Source organism: Acinonyx jubatus, chromosome B1 (genome assembly GCF_027475565.1).
Source record: "Acinonyx jubatus isolate Ajub_Pintada_27869175 chromosome B1, VMU_Ajub_asm_v1.0, whole genome shotgun sequence".
Lineage (NCBI taxonomy): Eukaryota > Metazoa > Chordata > Mammalia > Carnivora > Felidae > Acinonyx > Acinonyx jubatus.
Genome location: NC_069382.1, coordinates 82,324,167 through 82,341,109, shown reverse-complemented (window position 1 = coordinate 82,341,109; position 16,943 = coordinate 82,324,167). Strand labels below are relative to the sequence as shown.

General features: G+C 34.9%; 1 protein-coding gene across 9 annotated transcripts in view; it reads right to left on the bottom strand.

The window, feature by feature from the left end:
• Positions 1 to 16,943, bottom strand: part of INPP4B (inositol polyphosphate-4-phosphatase type II B) — a 761,046-nt gene that overhangs the window by 180,720 nt on the left and 563,383 nt on the right. For all 9 annotated transcript variants that reach the window (XM_027066653.2, XM_027066662.2, XM_053216924.1 and 6 more), the window contains one exon: positions 16,036 to 16,183. In XM_027066653.2, coding sequence (XP_026922454.2) covers positions 16,036 to 16,183 — 148 coding nt within the window. The remainder of the gene's footprint in view (positions 1 to 16,035; positions 16,184 to 16,943) is intronic.

Sequence of the window (16,943 nt, the reverse complement as noted above, 5' to 3'; positions counted from 1 at the left end):
TTGCTTACAGACTGTTGTTCTTCAATCTTCCTGAAATTTGAGATCAAGTCAGAATATAAACTAACCTAAAAGTAGAATGTTGAGCTCTGTCCCAGTTAAAATGAATAAATGCAATAGATAAAATGAGACACTGTTGAGTCCTCTAACCTTGTATGATCTAGGTCTGCAACTCTGGATAGGACATGTCTTCTTTAGGGATAAAGACCTGAAAATGTATCTTCATATGGCATTCCTTACTGTGATGGTTAATTTTATGTGTCAACTTGGCTGAATCACAAGGTATCCAGATATTTAGTTAAATGCTACGGTAGGTGTTTCTGGGTGAGATAAACATTTGAATTGGTATACTGAGCAAAGTACCTTGTCCTCACTAATTTTGGTAGGCCTCACCAAGCAGTTGAAGGGGTTTAGAGCAACAGGTTGACCCCTCCCTGAGTAAGAAAGAATTTCTCTTCACTGGCTGACTTTGAACTAGGACATTGGCTTTTTCTTGCTTTTGCACTCAAATTGAAACAGTGGCTTTTCCTGGGCTTCAAGCTCACTGGCCTTTGGATTAGAACTGTATCATAGACTCTCCTGGGTCTCCAGTTTGTGGACTTACCCTGAAGATGTTAAGATTTGCCAGCCATCATAACTGTGTGAGCCATTCCTTATAATAAATCTGTCTGTCTCTGTCTCTGTTTCTTTCTACACACACACACACACACACACACACACACACACGGTATTGATTCTGCTTCTCTGGAGAACCCTCACTAACACACTAACTATACAGGGATTCCATTACAAACATCTCCCTCTGTTTGGGGCAAAATGTTGGGGAAATGGGGTGGGATGGAAAAATCTAGAGTGTAGTTCAGGACATTTCATGATCTATCTCTCTTGCTGTATTTTAATTTTTTTTTTCAACGTTTATTTATTTTTGGGACAGAGAGAGACAGAGCATGAATGGGGGAGGGGCAGAAAGAGAGGGAGACACAGAATCAGAAACAGGCTCCAGGCTCTGAGCCATCAGCCCAGAGCCTGACGCGGGGCTCGAACTCCCGGACCGCGAGATCATGACCTGGCTGAAGTCGGACACTTAACCGACTGCGCCACCCAGGCGCCCCCCTCTTGCTGTATTTTATAGATACTCTTGATTAATCTTCAACAAAGAAGAAAAGAATTCAATGGGAAAAAGACAGTCTTTTCAACAAATGGGGTTGGACAGCTATATGCAAGAGAATGAAATTGGACCACTTTCTCACAACATAAACAAAAATAATCTCAAAATGGGTTAAGGACCTATATGTGAGACATGAAAATCCTAGAAGAGAGCACAGGTAGTAATTTCTCTGACATTGGCCACAGCAACATCTTTCTAGACTTCTTCAAAAGAAAAATGACTATAGAGTTGCTTAGCTCATCTAAGGGACATGCACAAGAAATCTCTCTAGTGCTGAAGTCACTGCTCCACATGTGAGAACCTCTTTTACTAGGACTGTGAACCCAGAATAATAAAATTTTAAAACCTGAGTATGTAAATTCAAAAATTCCTGAAATTATGAAAAGTAATCATTGTAAGAAAGAGTAACTGAGAATAATAGTTAATTCATTTACAAGAATGTAGGAGGACCAAATAGCCTGATAAAAATTCATATACCAAAGGCCCAGTAAAAAAAGGCATTAAAATGTTATTTGAAATTGTTATTACCTCAGTAAACAGAAATATTTCCCCACAATGAGCTGCACAATACCATTTTGTACAATAAAAATAGCTATACAATTTAACCAGAGCCTTCTGGTAGTTATCATACTCTAAAACTATATGCGGTCACACACGGGTACAAAGTGTAATAGCCAGGTTGCTTTCATTCATTGAGCAAAGTTAGACCTTAAATCAAACCTAAAAGAATCATAACAGAATTTACCCATTAGGGAAAAAAAATTAAACACTAAACAGTCAATGAAGAATAGATGACATAAATGATTCGGGGGGTGGCTTCAATTTCATAAAGTGGTTGGGTGACACCATAAAGCTGAACAAAGTTCAACTAGATGTCAAGTTTCACAATATTTTTCACAGTATGTTCAACCCACAATTCAAACCGTCTGTGCTTGAACCCATGTGGGGATAAAAATTGCAGCCATAAATCACAGGCTTTGAAAAAAAGTGCATTAAAAAAATGACAACGTGGTTAATGTTGCAGTCGGTGAGTCACTATTTCACTGAAAAATGATGGGATATTCTGAATGGTCACTCCTTCTGATTTTCACCTGACATTAAAATAAGCAGCCGTTGTACTGTATGTTCAAGAAGGTTTCAAGTTATGTACAAAGACTAAACACTGGAACACAGGAACTGCAGGGTTTAGTTGTCATCACTGTAGCAGTTTGAACTGATGAATAGCCAGATTCCATCATTTAGTTTTATGGAACTGTTTTAGAAAACAATGAGGGATAAAAATAAGCATGTCTTATTCTACCTTAAAAGTCTATTTGCTGTTCCTGATCAAGGTGATTTGGTGTTTATTTACTTCTTCTTCTTCTTTTTTTTTTTTTTACTGTTTACTTATTTTTGAGAGAGACAGAGACAGAGCGTGAGTGGGGGAGGACAGAGAGAGAGACACAGAATCCTAAGCAAGCTCCAGGCTCTGAGCTGTCAAAACAGAGCCAGATGCGGGGCTGAAACCCATGAACGTGAGATCATGACCTGAGCTAAGGCCAGTCACTTAACTGACTGAGCCACCCAGGCGGCCCGGTGTTTATTTACTTTTAAGTAACATCTTATTTACACTTTGAAGTTTGTTTTCAAGTTATCAAAGATGGATGAGATATATATATATATATATATATTTATATATATATATATATTTACTATCTTAAAGCTCAGTGTTCCACTGGTGTTTAAAGTGTGGCATATAATGTGAAGTCTGTCTGAAATCCACATATATTAAATGCATGTCTTTTCATTCTGGGTATCCATGAAAACTATGAACTGTACCTGAAAGTTCAGGGGGCAAAGCAAAAAAGTGTGCTGGCACTCTCAGCGCCTTTCCATTACTCGTGCTCATAAGCTTAGAAATTGAAACCATTTCAGGCTGTTTTTCCTTCCCTTTCCATCCCTAAACCTGGAGTGCCAGACACCTCCTAGTCAAGTTTCATAATTAGATGCCATTCAAGTGGCTCCACAAGATGCTTGGCAGTGGGTCTCTTTGGTGAGCACTGTAAGGCATTCCAAGTAACCAAAAATACTTCTGTATAGAATGTATCTCTTCTTTATTTTCAAAACAAACCTTGGACACAATCGTTCCAGAGCCAGCTGGACTAAGCACAATTAAAACTTCAGGTCGACTCAGCACATTTCAAGTGCTTATTAGTCACATAGCTATCATCTTCAAGTAGAGAACATTTCTAACATCATGAAAAGTTCTATTGAATGACATCGCTTTAGACAAATGAGAAGAATAGAATTGAGAAGTGAAGTGATTTACTGAATGCCATATTGCTAGTAAGTGGCAGAATCAAGACTTGTGCCCAGGTTTTGTGACTATAAATCTTGCTCTCTTTATTTTTTAAATTTTTTTTAATGTTTGTTTATTTTTGGAGAGAGAGAGAAAGAGTATGAGTGGGGGAGGGACAGAGAGAGTGGGAGACACAGAATCTGAAGCAGGCTCCAGGTTCCACACTATCAGCACAGAGCCTGACAAGGGGCTCCAACTCACAAACCGTGAGATCATGACCTGAGCCAAAGTCGGATGCCTAACCCTTACTCTCTTTTTTATTTTAATTCCTGGTGAGTATGGTTTCTTCCTGAATAGGAAGACTGAAATCTCTCACTTGAGGGACTCACCTGAATGCAACTTCTATTCAGCTCAATAGAGGGCTCACTCAAATATTTTGCTGAAGTGTTCCCTTACCAGCCAGCCTTGGCTACCATAATTCCCAAGTATGTCAACAACAGAACAAAATTCTTATTTATTTTCTATTAATTTAAAAAATATGCTGTTTATTATGGTTATTTATGTCAGGCAATGTAATAAGAAGTTAACAAATATTCATTCATTCAATATGCATAACAGCCCATTGAAATAGGTATTATTATTATCTTCATTTTACAAATGAGGAAAATTAAACTTAGAGAAGTAATTTACCCAAGGTCACCCAGATAGTGAGTGGCAGAACCATGATTAACCCAGGAGATATGTCTTTGGTGTCCATGTTTTAAACTAGTATACTAGATGGATTCTCCATTAGAAACATTGTACGATATGGGTGGCTCAGTCATTTAAGCCTCCGACTCTTGACTTCGGCTCAGGTGATGATCTCACGGTTTGTGAGTTGGAGCCCCACATCTGTGCGGACAGCACGGAGCCTGCTTAGGATTCTGCCTCCCTTTCTCTTTGCCCCTCCGCTGCTTGCTCTCTCTCTCTCTCAAAATAAAATAAAAAGAAATTAAAAAAAGAAACTTTATACAATCTCATTCCCACTAGAAATCACTGCACAGAACATGTATCTTGATACTACAACTTGGAAAAACAGAATAAGAAAACCTTTTATCTTTTACCTGCAAATGTAAAGTAGAAAGCTTGATGTCACCCTTCTCATTCTCCACACTAAATTCTAACGGGCAGGAAGAAAGAGTTTTATACTGTAGTCCTTCTTTAGATGCCACTGTTGTTTATTCTACATCTGTGTTGTCCAGTAAAACTGTGTGTGATAATAGGAATGTTCGGTAGCTGTGCTATTTAATAGGATGGCTATTTAGTCATATGTGACTATTGAGCATTTGAAAGGTGACTAAGGTAACTACAAAATGGAATCTTAAATTTCATTTAATGTTAATAAATTTTAACTTAAGTTTAAATAGCCATATGGGGCAAATGGCTACTGTATTGGATAGCACAGACCCAGATGGTCCAGCTGAGAACCTGTCAGGACTCCTTTCTTTCTTCTAAACCGCACGCTCACCTACTATCAGTGACATATACCAATCTATTCCGTCATGCAGGCCAGAATGCTTGAGTCATCCTGAGTACTTTATCTCCAGATATAATCCGTCAGGAAGTTCTGTTGATTTTAGCTGCTTAAAAATGCACAGAGGTATGTATACTTCTCCATTTCTCCCACTACCACCCTGGTCTAAGCCACTATAATTATCAGCCTAGGCAACAACAATATCACCTACATTGTTTTATCCCTCTACATTTGCCTCCCTTTTACTTAAATTTATTTGAGAGAGAGAGAGAGAGAGCAAGACAGCACAAGCTAGCGCAAGCAGGGAAGGAGCAGAGGGAGAAAGACAGAAAGAATCCAAAGTCAGCGCAGAGCCCAATGCAGTGAGATCATGACCCAAGCCCAAAAGGAGAGTCAGACGCTCAACCAGCTGAGCCACCCAGGTGCCCCTCCTCCCTTTTTCTAAATGCAACCATATCATTCTCTGATAACAGTTTCACTTGTTCTTAGGAAAAATATTGCATTACTGAGGGCTTATTATATGCTAGATATTATGCTAGATTTTAGAAATAACACAAGAAAATTGACAAGTTCTTCCTTTTCTGTGGCCTAGAAGTCCCCAATTAATTTGCAGCCTGATTCTCATTCCAAAATCACTGTTTCAGCTCCAAACACACCAGCTTTGTGGCTGAAGACATGCCCAGCCTGCTTTTCTGCCCACTGGAAATTTGTGGTAACACATAATGCGCCTACCTATGAGATGTGCCAGGTTAGTAAGCTAGAGGAGGTTAAAATAAATTATAGACTCAGTTGTGTGTCTGAAGCACTATAGCATTCAGCTAAGATCAACAATAGTAATAGGTTTGCCATATGAAGTGTCTACTGTGTATGTGATTCTTTACATGGATGGTAAGAGTGGTTTCCACATACTAAAGGTCTATGAATGCATGTAGCAGGCCATGTCACATAGCTATTATATGTCACGTAGCTAATTGTGCCATGTCACATAGCTATTAAGTAGAGTTTGGGAAAGCCAGCTTTCAAACCCAGAGCTGTACTTACACACACACACACACACACACACACACACACACACACACCTCAAAACAAAACCCTAGAGTCTCCTGATTGCTCATTTAATTACTACAGTAGCCTGATAAGACAAGTGATAATGTTATTACCTACAAAAATGTAGAAATTGAAAGATTAAGTAATTTTCTATAATCATAAGCATGTATTGAGTGGCAGAGGTTTTTGAACTAAGGTCCATAGTAATTCCAATTCTGTGTTTTTACCATTACAGCACACTTTCCCCTGCTCATTCCATTTTAAATAATCTTGGCACAATAGGGAAAAAAAAAAAAAACCTCTCAATGAGTTTTGCCATATTTGCTCCTGTGCAGATATCGTAATATTCAAACAGCAAAATAAAACACATATTTCTATCGCCAGCTTGACAATACTAAGTGCTCTACAGGACCTCTCATTAAATGATACCAAGAATCCATAACAATGAACTTAATGGCACACAGCATCTGCCCTGGATCCTGGGAGGCAGGAGGGCAAATGCACTTTCCATGATAAATAACACACCACATAGTATTCCAACTGAGCATCAACACTGCATGAAGAAAAATGAACAGAAGAAATACCACTAATTGGATATGAATCACCAGTGGAGTCCTCATGTAATATTTTTTATTCCTCATTTTTGGATCTTTAGGACTAAGGATTTTTCTCAGAGTGAGCAAGCAAGAGAGACAGAGAAAAAAAGTACCACAAGAAACAAAGTGGAAGAGAACATTATAAAACATCTATGAGATTCATCAGTTTGAGGTCTATTTGATATATATGAGATTTAAACAGAATGACTGGCTCCCTATCACTTTTACCACTGATCAGTGTTTTTTTAAGGTCAGCAAAGATTTTCAGTGTGCCTTTATTTTATTCAAGAATGCAAATGTTGATAGACCTCTCAAAAGGCATGTGGTTCAGCCACACCAGATTAAATAAGGCATGGGATGAGGCTGGAGAAGTAAGTAGCCACAAGGTCCTGCTTGCCTCGTAGGCCATGTAAAGGCGAAGCCTGTCTGGTGATTAATAAATCTTGAAACAAAGTACATAAATTATATTTTAGAATGTTAGACCATGTCAAATGCACAGGCTGGGTCACTATGTTGTATAATCCTACCGTGTGTCTTTTTGTATCATGAGGATGTTTTTGAACAAGAATTTACCTGAATATATTCTACTTTTAGTTTATAATTCTTAATACATAATCTTAACACTTTAAAAAAAAGGCACTTCTGTAGTATTATCATCTTGAAATAAAATGAACTTTTATATGAGATTCATAAAATGCATTAAGGTAAGGTAGAAAGTGAGAAATATTTTCTGCATTTGTCTCAAACTAGATATAATGCTTAGGAAACCAATTTAACAGCATATGATAATATTTAAGTAAGCATGTAGAACATGTCTCTAAAACATCTATCTCTGTGCAACAGCTAGGCTTTCAGCCTGGAATTTCAAAATATCTTACCAAAAAACCTTTTTCATATATAAGAATACACTATGTTCAAGAAATAGATTTAAGATATAGATATATGTCTACATAGATACACTTATAGTTATATAATAATATAATAATAATAATGTAGCTATAATATGGCTATATTAATATCTATAATAGTAGAGGTATAGAATACAGAACACTTGACATATACAGTGTTAAAAATTGTTTAACTTTTGACATATACAATGTTAAAATTGTTTAACTTTATCGATATAAAATATTTTATCACTATAAATTTAGTATATGTACAATATTTACAAACACTAATATATAAGACAAAGCGTGTACATTATCCCTAAGAGGTAGTAATAAAACTTGAAAGTTTGTATGTCCCAAACACTATCACATTTTTCCCTACTAAAGTATTTTGGTTCATATTTTTTATATTTTATTTACAAGATTGTTTCTCTGCATCATACATATAATATTTATATTTTATGTAAAACCTAAGAAAGCCTTAAAGTTCATTGATATAAAATATTCTTATCTTTTCTTCTAAACTCCCAATGTACATGCCAGAAAGTTTCTCTTTCCCCACCCATGAGATCAAAAGACAAAAATGAATGACATAAATCAAACTAATTTTTCCCCTGGGGAGTTTTATGGATCATAGGGTTTATGTTCACTGAAATATTTCATTTATTTAAAACTTGTTATACCAAACTAGGTTTTCATATATTTTATAGTGTAGAAATGTACATTTATTTTTTAATATAAAGCCAAACACTATATGGCCATAGAACCTCCCGTCCAAATGGTTGTGTATGCACACCATGATTTATATATTTGTAGCTGTCATGAAGCTTCAGCTCTACAAACACCAGCATTTTATCTAGTAACTAACATATTTCAGCGTAGACTGAGCACAGCAAACCTTTAAAGTAGGACAAAATCCAAAGAAAACACTCAACATAAACAAAATATGTGGCAACACTAGAACAAACTATAAAAATTTTATAAGTGGTAGTTTGGCAAGACCTACATGACTTGTTTGTGTGCAAGCCAAGCTGAAGGACAGTAAAACTTAAAGCATTATAAATACAGGCAAAGATGCACATAAACACACACACACACACACACACACACACACACACACGCTTTCACGCATTCTACATATTTAGAATCTCTGAGTTGTCTTTAACATGTCATTCTTCTTTTCTTTTCCATTATATTTCTTTTCCATAATAAATAAGCCAGTTGCCATTTCCCCTTATCCTTCAGGCATGCTAGATCAAATAACTGGTCTGTTTTTTAACACTAACCCTGTATGTATCATGATTATTAAGTAATTCAGTAAACTTCTCAAAAGCAAGGTGTTACAGTGAGTACTTTGTAAGCAGAACCTCCCCCTTCCCTTCCCAACACATAATTGTAGTATGGGTCTCAAGAGATTAAATATCAAGGCTGTCTCAAGAAAACTCATACTGGAAATCTGAATTTTATAAATTAGATGTGACCCATGGATTTTAAGAAGATAAAGCCACAGGCAGAAAAGCCATTAGTAGACTGTTGCACTATCACAGGCAATACATGATGGTGGTTGGGATTAGAGCAGGTGGAGTGAACATGTACAAAAATGAAGAAATGAGTTTTTTATGTTGTATACTTGAAATTAATATAATGTTATATATCAAATATGTCTCAAAAAAGAGAAAAATAAACAAAACAGAAAAAAACAACAGCACATAGTTCATGCAAAAGGCTGTTTCAAAAAAAGAAAGAAGATAATAAGGACAAAACTAGAAATAACTAAGACAACAGAAGACTAGAATTAATAAGTCCACAAGAATTCTCTTTCAAAAAATCAATAAAAATAAAGTATATTAATCTTTACAATAAGCATACAGAAGTTTTTTATACATGAAAAACTAAAATAGTGTTTTGTATGCATAAAAGAAGATTTTAGCAGGCCATATTCTTGAATATAAAGAGCAAAGATTCCAAATATTCAGTTCTTTTAAAAGTAATTTTGTTGTTGTCACTGTTTAATTTTCTTAATTACTTTGGTGTTGACAATGGAGAAACATGGAAACTAGCAAGTATAATAAGGAGGTAAGAGAAACAGAACATTAAAAAAGTGATATTGAAAATACTAACTTTTTAGAAATGCAGCTCATTTGGCATTTCATTTTATAAATGTAATCTAACAAGTCCCAGATAATTAAAATTTATTTCTTTTTAAGTTTTTAATTTAATTATTTTGAGAGAGACAGAGACAGTACAAGTTGGGGAGGGGCAGACAGAGGGGAAGAGAGAGAGAATCCCAAGCAGGTTCTGCGCTGCCAGCGCAGGGTCAAACGCAGGGCTCGAAACCCATGGAGCCATGGGTTCATGACGTGAGCCAAAACCAAGAGCTTAACTGACTGAGCTACCCAAGCACCCCACCAGATAATTAAAATTTTAAATGTAAAACAATTAAACACAAATGTTGAAAGTATTAATATTGAACTGAACTCAAAATAAAGGGAAACTTTCGAAGTACCCCAAAAGGCCACGGAGAGTCCATGACATTTCAGTGGTTTCCTGTCAGCCCATGATAGAAACCACTAGGCATCCAAAAGACACTGCAAGGAATCAAGAATCCTTTTGTCACAGTTGCCATGAAAACAGAGTAAGCCCATCTTCATTTACCTACATATTTTCTTGAGGTAGGGAAGGGGGAAAACTTAAATTCTAAATGGTAATTTTCCAAAACAAAACAATAACAAAAACAAAAAACAAAACAGTCATCCACAATTTTTAGACCAAGTCTGAGGGAGAACTAAATTTTGAATAGACTTCGATGTTTGAATGTAAACTGTTTAAATTAAAAGAAATCAAGATATGGTTAGCTGGCAAGTCTATTCTTTAATTGTAAGAGTTTATGTATTTGCTTTCTATTGCTGTGTAGAAAATTACTATTCTAAAACCATCATCCAGAGATAACCATTTTTATTATCTTCATATACATGTAACTAACGCTCTAGTATGTTTCTAGTCTATTTTTCCTTCTAGTTATTTATATATCAATAAAAATTAAGATGCAATAATTTTCACTATTTAGTGTCCTACACTTTTATTTAACATATAGTAGAATCACAGATTTATTCATAATACAACTCAGATGTGCAAGGAAAATTAACCATGATACCAGAGCATGATGGTCATAGGTACCATAATTCTGCTTCCCACAATAAGACTTATGAAAATGAGAGTAGATATAAAAAATAAAGACACAATATCCCTTCTGGGTGGTCGATTTAGAGGAAATTTACTGGGGTCTTTTTGGCCATTTTCTACAGTGTGCATATATCATTTTTTTATGGAAAAAATCCAATATAATATAATATAATATAATATAATATAATATAATATAATATAATATAATATAATTTTCCCAGGACAGATTTCCAAGGATGCAAACGAAGTGCTTTGTACTGTTTAGAAGTACTAAAAGATAACAGCACTATGCCACCCGCAGTCTTCATCAAAGAAAGTAAGACAGTTCATCTAAGTTGTGAGGTTTAGGAGGGAGGTTGAGGTGAGTAAAGTACTTTCTGGGATCTGAGTAAGACTGGGGTTAAAAGAAGCTGAGAAAAGAACTTCAGAGTAAAGCTCTGTCCAGGCTGGAGAATCCATCCAACCAAGAGAAATGTTAGAAGTTCTTTTTGCAGGACAAGGCCCACTCTCAGATTCTTAATTTATTATATTATGTTATATCATATACATTTTATAATGTAATATAATTATATATTATATCAATTCATAGTACACTATAAATATGTCTTTTTTAAATGTTTATTCATTTTTGAGAGAGACAGATCATGAGTAGGGGAGGGGAGAAAGAAAGGGTGACACAGAATCCAAAGTAGACTCCAGCCTCTGAGTTGTCTGCACAGAGCCCAACATGGAGCTCAAACCCACGAACCATGAGATCATGACCTGAGCCAAAGTTGGATGCTCAACTGACTGAGCCACCCAGATGTCCCAAAATAATTCTTAATTGAATTAATTTCTCAGTTGGATGCATATGTCTTCAAGTAAATTTTTTAAGCAAGTTTTGTGAGCGGCATTTTTTGAGCTCCTGCATATTTATGTCACTTCCATTGCCTTCATTCATAAAATATTCATAACCTTGCCCTATACAATAAAGTGGGGCCATAGCCTTTTCCTCTCAAAAATCAGTAGATGCTATTCTATTGGCTTCTGCAGAGAAGTGTAAGGTTAGCCTGATTTTAGCATGTAAACAACAACAACAACAACAAAAACACCAAAGCTCCATAACTTTTTACTGTTTTCTTTCAAACTTTTGCATGAGTTGTTCCTCCCTAAAAGTACTTCAAATTATTTGATAGTGCCCAACCCTGTGCCTTGTATATCTAACATCTTTTCCCCCATCATTCTGAACTTTTTTCACCCTCATTCAGTATTTGAGGAGAACTTATTATATTTGTCTTCCACATTACTGATACAATTTCTCAGTGTCAAATCTGTTTTCTCTGGCTCTCTGGATTTCAGTTGGTTGCTGCATTTTAAAATTTCATTATTCCTTCCATTATCTGTTTCTTTACAGCATTTTCCCTAAAGGATAATAATTCTTTTCTTATGGGTTTCTGATTCTGCTTCCTAATAACCATACCTTCTTACACTCTACTGAGATGGCTAGTCAGTTTTCCTATATTTTTCCTTATCTCCCTTTTGTGTCTTCACAAAAGTGTGATTTTTCCCTCTTATTCTTTATAAAATGTTAAAGATTCATTGTTGAATTTTTAAAAACTAATTATGGGAGATTTACGCAGAAAAGTTGGTGGAGAAAGCAGAAGGTATATGAAACAGGTTGGTCTTTACAGTGTCTAGCCAATTTTCAGATCTATCAGGTATTTATATAATTGAGTTCTATAGGATTGAAATTGGATTTTCTTCTCTGAAAAATTCCCAGTGTATACCGATGACAGTTCCTAGTTTTGTTCCTAGCAACGCAACTTCATATTTGGATTCACTGTTCCTTTGTGTCCACCAAAACTGCCCCCAGGCCTATCTATGTGTTTGGATTTTTTTTTTTTTTCTGTAAGTGCAAAGGAAAAAGAGATAGGAAGAGAAGAGAACAGGTAAATGGACAACACTTTGGTGTGCTAAAAAGTAATAAAACCGATTACAGAGGTTATGCGTACTAAACTTTAATGGCTTAATGGCTGCTTTCTCCTTACTCCCTACCCATTATTTCCCCCTGGGATTTACTGTCTGTGAATGGATAGACAGAGAGATATTAACTGGAGTGAAGAAAAGATAGGGGTTAAAGATAGCACTGTGGAAGATCCACAAGTAGTAGACATGCAGAAGGTCAGCTGATCAACCTTTAAGGGGTCTCTAAACTGATGACGAAAGACAGACTGGGGGTCTTTTCATTTTCTTTCCTATTATGTTGCAGTATTTTTAGATAAACAGCATTAGTGGTCCATCAACTAAGATGCTAAACCTTAAAACATTAGCCTAATAATTAGTGATCATGTTATAAACAGTATATTGTATAATAATAATGTATTATTATTTTTTAAATTTTAATATTGTGGTATGCTAATCAATTTCCATGTTTTGTGAAAGGTCATAATTTTCTATTTTTTGTGTCTTTATAGATTATTTTTTTTAATTAAAAACATTTTTTTTTAATGTTTATTTTTGAGACAGAGACAGACAGAACATGAACAGTGAAGGGTCAGAGACAGAAGGAGGCACAGAATCTGAAACAGGCTCCAGGCTCTGAGCTGTCAGCACAGAGCCCGACGCGGGGCTCGAACTCACGGAGTGTGAGATCATGACCTGAGCCAAAGTCGGCCGCTTAACCGACTGAGCCACCCAGGCGCCCCTATTTTTTTAAATTTTAATTCCAGTGTAGTTAACATACAGTGTTCTACTAATTTTAGGCGTACAATATAGTACTTCAACAATTCCATACATTACTCAGTGCTCATCACAACAAGTGTACTCTTAATCACCTGACCTTTATCACCCATCACCAATCCCTCCTTTCTGGTAACCATCTGTTGGTTCTCTATATTTAAGAGTTTGTTTTTCAGTTTGTCTTTTTGTTTTCTTTGTCCATTTGCTTTGTTTCTTAAACTCCACATATGAGTGAAATCATACGGTATTTGTCTTCTGCTGACTGGTTTATTTCACTTTGCATTATATTTTCTAGATCCATCCATGTTGTTGCAAATGACAAGGTTTTATTCTTGTTTATGGCTGAATAATATTCTGAGATATATATATATATATATATACACATGCATATATATATGTGTATATATATATTATATATATATTATATATATATATATATATATATATATATATATATATATATCACCTACTAATGGGCATTTAGATTGCTTACATAATTTGGCTATTGTAAATAATACTGCAATAAACATAGGCATGCATGTATTCCTTTGAATTAGTTGTTTTGTATTCTTTGGGTAAGTGCCCACTAATGGGACTATTGGATTATGGGGACCTCAGAAGAAGAAGAGAGATTAAAAAAAAAAGGCAGAAAAATTTTGAAGAACTAATAGCTGAAAGCTTCCTGAATTTGGGGAAGGAAACAGAAACCCAGACCCAGGAGGCACAGAGATCCCACAGCAAAATTTACCCAAGGAGGTCCTCACCAAGACACATAGTAATTAAAATGGCAAAAATCAGTGATAAAGAAAGAATTTTAAAAACATCCAGAAAAGTTACATATACAGGAAACCTCATAAGGCTATCAGCAGATTTTTCAACAGAAACCTTACAGGCCAAAAGGTACTGGCATTATACAGATATTTTAGTGGGAATTTAGGACTGGCTAACTTAGATGGAGTTTTCAGGGGCCATTTTTAGGGCAAGGCCTAACTCTACTTTTTTTTAAATCTGCCACCTCTGGCAACTCCTCTTCTGTGGTTCTCAGCTGAAATAAATGTGCTATGACCTCTAACTCATGCTTGTTTATGGAGTCCTTCCTTATTCTATAATCCCTGTGAGGAACAGTTATCTCTATAAAACTTCCATATGAAATGTGATCTTTACGTAACACTAGTGGGAATAATTCTTAGTGTTCAATAATCTAGAATACAACAATGCTGAGGATGAGAATTCTTTTATGACTTTGAAGATCCAAACTCTTATAAACTTGTTTATCCTTCCTAGGAATTTGTTGTTTTCATTACATACTCTTAGTACTAGCTATAGATAAGGATGATATTGAATAATTTGGCTTACATTAATTCATTCTTGCCGCTGGCTCTTATAAGTAGTCTGCTTAGTTTCCTGAACATGTTACAGCTTCTCTTGACCCAAGTCAATATCTGTTGTCTGATTTTTGTGGTCTGATTATCTTCACTCTCCTACTCTCAAATATATATCTCCTTGTCCCTCTTTCAATATTTATTTCCCTGAGTCCAGGTTGTTTCCTTACAACCCAATTTCCTATCTGATTTTCTCTAAAATCTTGGCTGTGTGTTTTTTCTTTTACTTATTCCTCACATAGAAATACAGTATCTGTGTGGTCATTCTTATTCTAAAATATACTGTCAATATTGCCAGGTTTGACCTGCTTTGTCCATTGTTTGCTCACTGTTTTAGATCAAGATGATATCCTTGGGAACTGTAGAATCTACCAAAAGGGTACCTACTATTAAGTAACTTGGTGTATTAATGTGAACATAGGCCAGAAATCCAAATTTTAGACATTTCACACTTAGGTATGTATTTCAGCAATTACAAGTGTTACAAAAGTATCTGCTAATTTTCTGAAATGTAGGCCCTTAACAGTGCTTAGTATAATGTAGTATTCAGCATTTTTAAAGTCACTAGAGGTTTATAAGGCAGAAAAACAAATTGTTTGATCTGTCATGGCTCAGAGATATTCTTATTAACAAACAGTTCCCAGATCTTTCTGTTTTACTATGGCAATAGATTTAATTTTGCTAGATAACAACACCATCCATTAATATAGCATACTTTATGAATCATCTAAAAGAATTTTTAGACCAACAAATATCTGAAAGCCTTGTTACAGGTGAGTAGTCCAAAGAGCCCAGGAGGCATTTCTTACAGAAACAGTAATCATAAGCAGATGAGGTAAAGACAAAAGGATTATTAGTAAGGTCAAAGTTCAGATTACTAGATACACACCAACTATATAATAGAAATAAATAGAAGCAATAAGTGAGAGTCATATATGTAAGTTTAAAGTTTCTAGTAGTCATAGTTTAAAAGTTAAAAAAGCAAGTGAAGTTAATATTTTATTTAACCTCCATATGCCCCAAATTTTAGTAATTTCATTATAAAATCGGCCTTTTTATATTTGTGTGATAAGAATTCAAAATCTCGTGTGTATTTTAATTGGAACATTTTTAATTGGACTAGTAGCATTTCAAATGATTAACAGCCATACAGGGCTAATGGCTGGGCAGTAAAAGTCTAGATTTTTGTGTTATAATCATACTTTGAGAAAAAATGTTTTGTAGAAAAAATAATGTGAAAGACAATCATAAATTATTTTCTCTTACCTACACAAGTCTTCTTTTATGTGAAGAGAAATCAATTCCTTAGGAATATGAAAAGAAAGTATGCTCTCTGACATCTGCTCCCGGATTCGCATCCACTTATTGTCAGATGTAGGAAATCTATATAATTTACACACTGGGTTCTTTAACACTGGGAGGGAAGAAAAAAAATAAAAGGTTAGTAGTTAAATCATAAATACATGCACATTAGATAAAGATCAATTAACATAATTATTAATCATTGTACCACTCTAATTATTTGTTTAATCAAAATTTGGTTTTATCATAATTCATTAGTGCATTTGAATTTCTAACAATTTTGTTCTTCTGTTTTCTTCAGTAGCTTCTGAGATATAAAGTTGTTATTAAATTAAAAAATAATACATCAAATTCCAATTCATAAATGTGGCTATTGTGGTTCTCTAATTTACCACCTATTAATTTCTTTCCTCTTCCAAAGATTTTCTTAAAGCATATGTATTTATAAATATACGTAAAATATATGTACTTACATATAATACACACGAAAAATATATTTCTGAATTTTTTCTGATCATTGTTAGTCAACTTTGCTCACTTATACAGTAGATGACAACTGACATGTTATTTCTGAGGTTTCAAATGGCCCTACTACTAAAAATGGTTTATTTCTTAATTGCCAGAAAGGTTCCTTGGATTAAGCTCTAGTACAATTCAAATATTACGTATACTTTAGTGCCAATGAGTCAATAAAATACTTTCCTAACATTACATATTGTGAGAAACAAGAAAAGGAGGCTCTGAAAAAACTGTATTTGTGGATGGAAAGTAACTAGGGAAGAAATACAAGATTATGCCATCCAGGATTTTAATAGATTTAGGGGGAAAATAGAGGGCCAGAGATTAAGATAATGCTTGATACTTTTTTCATG